Source organism: Gobio gobio (assembly GCF_949357685.1).
Source record: "Gobio gobio genome assembly, chromosome: 16".
Classification (NCBI taxonomy): Eukaryota; Metazoa; Chordata; class Actinopteri; order Cypriniformes; family Gobionidae; genus Gobio; species Gobio gobio.
Window position 1 is genome coordinate 41,866,049 of NC_137109.1, and position 6,454 is coordinate 41,872,502.

At 35.6% G+C, this 6,454-nt stretch overlaps 1 protein-coding gene across 3 annotated transcripts in view; it reads left to right on the forward strand.

The window, feature by feature from the left end:
* The window catches only part of synpo (synaptopodin), a 29,969-nt gene extending 27,761 nt beyond the window's left edge, over positions 1-2,208 (forward strand). For all 3 annotated transcript variants that reach the window (XM_079838580.1, XM_079838581.1, XM_079838582.1), the window contains one exon: positions 340-2,208. In XM_079838580.1, coding sequence (XP_079694706.1) covers positions 340-1,056 — 717 coding nt within the window. In that variant the 3' untranslated portion in view covers positions 1,057-2,208. The remainder of the gene's footprint in view (positions 1-339) is intronic.
* Positions 2,209-6,454: the final 4,246 nt, after the last annotated feature.

The window sequence follows — 6,454 nt, forward strand, 5'->3', positions numbered from 1 at the left end:
TTGAAAAAGTACATGCTTATAATTTTTGTTTTTTAAATATTTATATTAAATAAAATGTAAAAATTAATATTAACTTAAGTTATACGCTTAAAATTACATTTAAAATAATAAATGTATATATAAAATGATCATTATGATGTCATTATAAATTACAATTTGTTTTGAGTCCAGTGAAAATTGTTGGAAAAGCAAGTATAAATTTGAACAACGGAAAGCAGATCCTTATTTTTGAGCCCTTTTATTATCAATGTTCAGTGTTTGTGGGTGTGAGTGTATTTAACAATACTAGCTAAAGTGATGTCTCACCTCTAAAACGAATCTTTTCTAATCTTCTATCAGATTAAGGAGGAGACCCCGGCACCAGTTACTAGCCCCGGCTCCACCACCCCAACCTCCAGGACGCCCAACCTCACTCGACGCTTCACCAGCCCTGAGGTGCTTTCCAGTGCCGTCTGGTCCCCCAGCAGCCCCATCTACAAGCCCACACCGATCTCCCCCTCCCCCCGACCCATCCATAAGCCCGTCGCGACATGCCCTTCCCCACGCCCCATCCACAAACCCATTGCAACCACTCCATCTCCAGGTACCATCTTCAAGCCGACCGCCACCTCTCCTGTGTCTCCACCCTGGGAAACCAGGTGCCAGTCCCCGGCCTCCATCCAGGACAACAAAGCCAACCACCGCATTTTGGCCAAAAACATCATCAATGCCGCCAAGCGGAAAAACAGTCCGTCTCCCAAGGCTCTGAGCGGGCACAGTCTGCCCATATCCCCGGTGAACGGCGGGATCGTGCCTTATGAACACAAGTCCGCCAGTCCCTTTCAGCCACGGATGCTGGGGGCTCGGTCGCCCACCCTTAACAGTCCGTCGCCCACCCGCATGATCCACTCTCCGGTGCGTTTGTACAACACCCGCTCGCTGACCGACTCCGATGCCTCGGTCGAGTCTGAGGATTCAGGGCTGCGCTCTCCCGGAGTACGCACCTATAACACCTGCCCCCGTGGCTGGTCCGGCGGTCTGCAGGTGAAGAGGGGAGGCCTGCCTGAAGATCTGTAGGAAGCACTTAAGGAGGATTTCTATTTCAGCCTGATTTCGTTGTAAACCAAAGTGTCCCTTAAATATTGAATGTAAAAATAGAGCATTGTGGATTTTCAGTACATCGCATACGGTATGTTACTATGTTGACTGAGTGATGGAATCTTTACTAGATAAGAAATACACTATCGTTCGAAAGTAAAAAAAAAAAAAAGAAGAAGAAGAAATTAATATTTTTATTCAGCACGGATGCATTAAAATGATCAAAAGTTACTTTTACATAGTTACAAAAATAAATGCTGTTCTTTTGAATATTCTATTCATCAGAGAATCCTGAAAAAACTGTTTCGTTGATAAAAATAAGAAATGTTTCTTGAGAAACAAATGTTGCTGAAAACTCAGCACTGCCATACAATGAATAAATTACATTTTATAATGCATTAAAATAGAAAACAGTTATTTGTAATTGTAATAATATTTCATAATATTACTGTTTTTATTTTAATCAAATGTGCAGCATTGTTGAGTATAACAGATCATTTCAAAAACATAAAACATGTATACCATCCCCAAACTTTTGAATGGTAGTGTAGATCATCCAAAATAAAAAGTCCTCATTTACTCACCCCGCATGATTACATAAACCAAATGACTTTCTTTCATGGAAACACAAAATGAGGTGTTCAACAGAACATTCTGAAAGTGAATGAGACCGATGCTGGAATATGACTTTGTGACTTTTGCTAAGTCTTCTGAAGCCATCTGATTTATTTTCAAAATGTATGCTGTTGATGCTGTAAATGTTCGCCTCTATTTCATATTAAATCATATTAGGGTCAAATTTGCTGCTTTTATGCTGCACATTGTCCTGGCTGGAGCCTGACAACATCTGTGCACATTCACTTTCATGTTCTTGTTTGTTCCATGGAAGAAAGAACGATTTGATCAAAATCTTATGATTTCGGGGTGACTAAATGAGGACAACATTTTCATTTTCGAGTGAACTGTTCCTCTGTAAAGTCGCATCTTGGTCTCATATGCAGCAGTCTGTACTATGAAGAAGGCATGGACTCAGAAAGGTGTTCTAAAGAACTTTGTTGCTTATTACCAAAGATAAAAAGTAATGTGCAAGACTTTTCAAAGCAGTATTAGTTATTAATCTCTTTTTTTTTTTTTATCTACATAAATATAAAAGGGGTTGACCCTTTTGCTTTTTGTACAGTATGTTTTGACAATGTGTGAGAGTATTGGAACGTGACACTATTTGTAGGTCCGACTCAAGTCAAACTTGGAAGGAACTGACTGCTTATTGACGATTGTGTCAATTTAGATGTAAAGGCAGAACGACACAGCAAGGTTTTTACGGTTTAAGAGAGAAGGTGGGAAATTCACTACGTTACTTATACTATAAATGGAAGATGCTAGTGATTTGAAATCCAATGCGGTTTCCATATTAGTTTAGTGCTGACATACATGACAGAAACAACATAGGTGGTCTGGTGCACAGAAAGAAGAGAGGTGAAAATATAAAGCATTAGGAGGTCTGAACAGTGAGATTTCACGTGAAATGTAGGAATAACATGATTGAACTGAATTTCAGTGTTGATTAATGCACCTTGCTTAGTATGTTTCAGTTTCCCAAGGGGGCGAAACAGGAGAAGAGAGAATTCTTGCTGAGGTTAACTGGCAGTATATACAGTACAGGTTAATGTTCATATCATTTATGTATATCACATAGAAGGGACTGAAGTAATTCTGGTTTTAGGGTGCTGGGTACTCTGCTGGTACAGTAAAGGTGATGATAAACGAGGCAACTTTTTTGAGCAATGTTGCTGGGCAATGTTACAAAGCATATGCTTGGCCACTTTCCCATTGGGAATGGGCAGCAAATTTCTATCTGGATACTTAAGATCGGCCATGGGCCCGGTTTACCTGGTTACCCATTGACGGCAACATTGCTCAAAAAGTTGCCTTGTGTATCATCACCATAAGGAGAGATAGTTGCTTTTTTACACACACATATGGGTCACTTGTAAGGTTTATCATATATTTAAACACCTCTGTCCGACTGTCTACAGCATGCATTACACTCGAGTATTTCTAGCAGTACACTCTGTATACTGTGTAGTAAAAGGTAATTCACACTATACAAAAAGTTTGTCTTTTGTAGTTCTGAAATTACATATCGAAATCTGTCTGAGCTGAATACTAGCACTCACGTAAAGATTACGTCTCAAGGGTCATGCATGCCAAGCCTGCACTCAAATATTGGATCACTACACATGAGAAAATGATTCTCTGTGTTGGTGCATCAGCAGATTTTTGAGTATTTGCATACGGAGGATTTTGATTGACAGGGACATCGGCTGTAAAGTGACTTGGCACCTTTGGTCAGAATAATCGTATCACTTTCAAGGATGCTTTACAGCCTCTGTGTACTTGCGCTATCCTTCATTTGGATTATGGGAGAAGTTATGCGTTATTCAACTTACATATACATTTGCTTTAAGTTTGATATCATGTCTAAATAACCAGCCTCAATATTATCTCTCTCTGTTTGGTTCTTTTTAAATTAAGTGAATAAACACAAATACAAATCTTCTTGAATAAAGGTCTTCATTTCTTGATATCGTTTGACTCTGAAAGCACCAATTTCACATTTGAAATTACAAATGCATAGTTTTCCTCATGCATTCCTCAATATTTTAGAGAGAACAAATTATTATAGCCAGATACTTTATTATAGTGTGATTATAGGTATCACTTTACAATACGCTTGTATTAGTTAACATTCGTTAATGCATTAGTTAACATGAACTAACCATGAACAACACCTCTGTTCAGCATTAGTTAATATTTGTTTACGTTAGTTCATAAAAATCCAGCTGTTCATGGTTTGTTCATGTTAGTTCACAGTGCATTAACTAATGTTAACAAGATTTCAATAATGCATTAGTAAATGTTGAAATCAACATTAACAAAGATAAATAAATGCTTTAAAAGTGCAGTTCATTATTAGTTAATGTAGTTGACTAATGTTAAATAATGAACCTTATTGTAAAGCGTTACCTGATTATAGGAAAATAATGTTCTTTATATTCTGAACTCTGGTCCTGATATATGTGGCATGTATGGGACATGAAATATTTTACATGAATGTATATCATCATCATCATCATATTATCATTATTATTTTGCTCCAAAATTAAATAAATGCAAAAGTCAAAACACACAGACAAAACTTTTCCGGCATAGACAAGCTCTTAAAATCGTGTAATCTAGTGTGTGAATTGCATTAATACAATAGGATTCATGTAAAAAATAAAAAAATTTGTTAGGCCAAATGTTTCTTGAAGAGATCCAGTCAGCAAAGACCACATATTCCTGGTCAACACCGCCACCTACAGGACTTAAATGGTAAACTCCATCACTGCAGAGGATAAACTCAGGAATCAGGATATAAGTTTATAAAAAATATGTAGCATTAATTAACGACGAATACAAGTAATTCATTCTTAAATGAAATCCTCTAAAATACAATTGATAAAAAACACATATGTGCTGACATTATACACTGTGTATTTTAGTATTCAACCTTTATATCCTAAGACAACTTAAGAAAAACATTTTGAGGATGAAAAAAATATGAAATAATTATTAATTTTGTGTTATTTCATCAGTAACGTCAACATGGTCCTCAGTGACGTCAAGGGACAGACTGTTCTTTTGTAAAGTATTTTCATGATAGTGAATACAAATGTGAAATAAAATTAACTGCTCATGAGCTAATATCAGCCTTCAGAGGCGCGTTTATATTCTGTTTAGATTATTTACTCATGTTAACAGGGTAACATGCTTTACATTCTCCAGAGAGACCCTCAATGCTGCATTGATGCTGCATAAGAACAGCTCCAATGGCAGCAATAAGCGACGATTAATAACAACAACAACAACCGGAAATGACAAAATAAAACAACCCGTCCGCTGTCTGTGGTAAATGTAGGCTACTATTTGTGAGCTGTCAATTGCATAAATTATGACGTGAAATAAGAAATTATATATATATATATATTGTAACATATTTAGATATAAGTTTAGCATGTGCAGGAAATGCTTGCTAATTTAGTTGTTATAGAACAAATGTAATATTATTCAAAGTTTTCGAATAATGCTTCAAAATAAAAACTATAGCTTTTACTCCACAAATCTAAAAACATAAAGGTGTCCACAAATCCCTCATTAACAAATAGACACCAAAAACTTTAATATTAATACAAATATGATAGATCACTATTTTCTAGAGACAGAAAATGAGATAATTTAACCTCAAAACTGTTTAGGCTGACTAAACCTCACAAATGTTGATATTCAGATTAAATGACAAAATTAAAAATAGCGTATCATTAATCAAAAGTGCTGAGATGAGATTTTGTGTCATCTATGTTCACAGGAGAAAAAAAGCCTATATATTACCAGACATTATTTTCATTTTATTCAATTATAACGCATGATCAGACAATAAAGGAAATTACAGAAATATATTAAATGAAGGGTAAATCAAAATCAAAAAGGGACTAGGTAAGAATAAAAAAAAACATTTGAATAAATTTACATACAAGATATGGAATATGCAAATACAGTCTCTTAATGCAGGGTGGGAACAAGGTTGGGAGCAGGACAGGTAATATACCAATTCTAAACATTTTTATTAGATATATTGGTAACACTTTAAAATAAAGTTGTATTAGTTAACATTAGTTAATGCATTAGTTTACATGAACTAACCATGAACAACACCTCTGTTCAGCTTTAGTTAATCTTTGTTAACGTTATTTGATATAAATCCAGCTGTTCATGGTTTGTTCATGTTAGTTCACGGTGCATTAACTAATGTTATCAAGATTTAAATAATGCATTAGTAAATGTTGAAATTAACATTAACAAAGATAAATAAATGTTTTATAAGTGCAGTTCATGTTAACTAATGTAGTTAACTAATGTTAACTAATGAACCTTATTGTAAAGTATATAAAAGGATATTAACAAAAACAGCATGCTTAAAAATTCCTTAATGGTGATGATACACTTTACACTTTTTTGATACACTTTTTGAGCAATGTTACTCGGCAATGTTGCCTTCAACGGGCAACCAGGTAAGACACAGGGCCCAAGAACGATATATAGTATCCAGATAAAAATGTGTTGCCATTCCCAATGGGAAAATGGCCAAGCAACATTGCTTTGTAACATTGCCCAGCAACATTGCTCCAAAAAGTTGCCCCGTGTATCATCACCTTAAGAGTTAATGTTTGAAAAAGCATACTTACTCAAGACGACCACAACAAAACTTTAAGAACCGCTTTAAGGTGAAAGACATTGTATAAGGACTTGTTGGTTAAATAAATAATCAATGGATGGA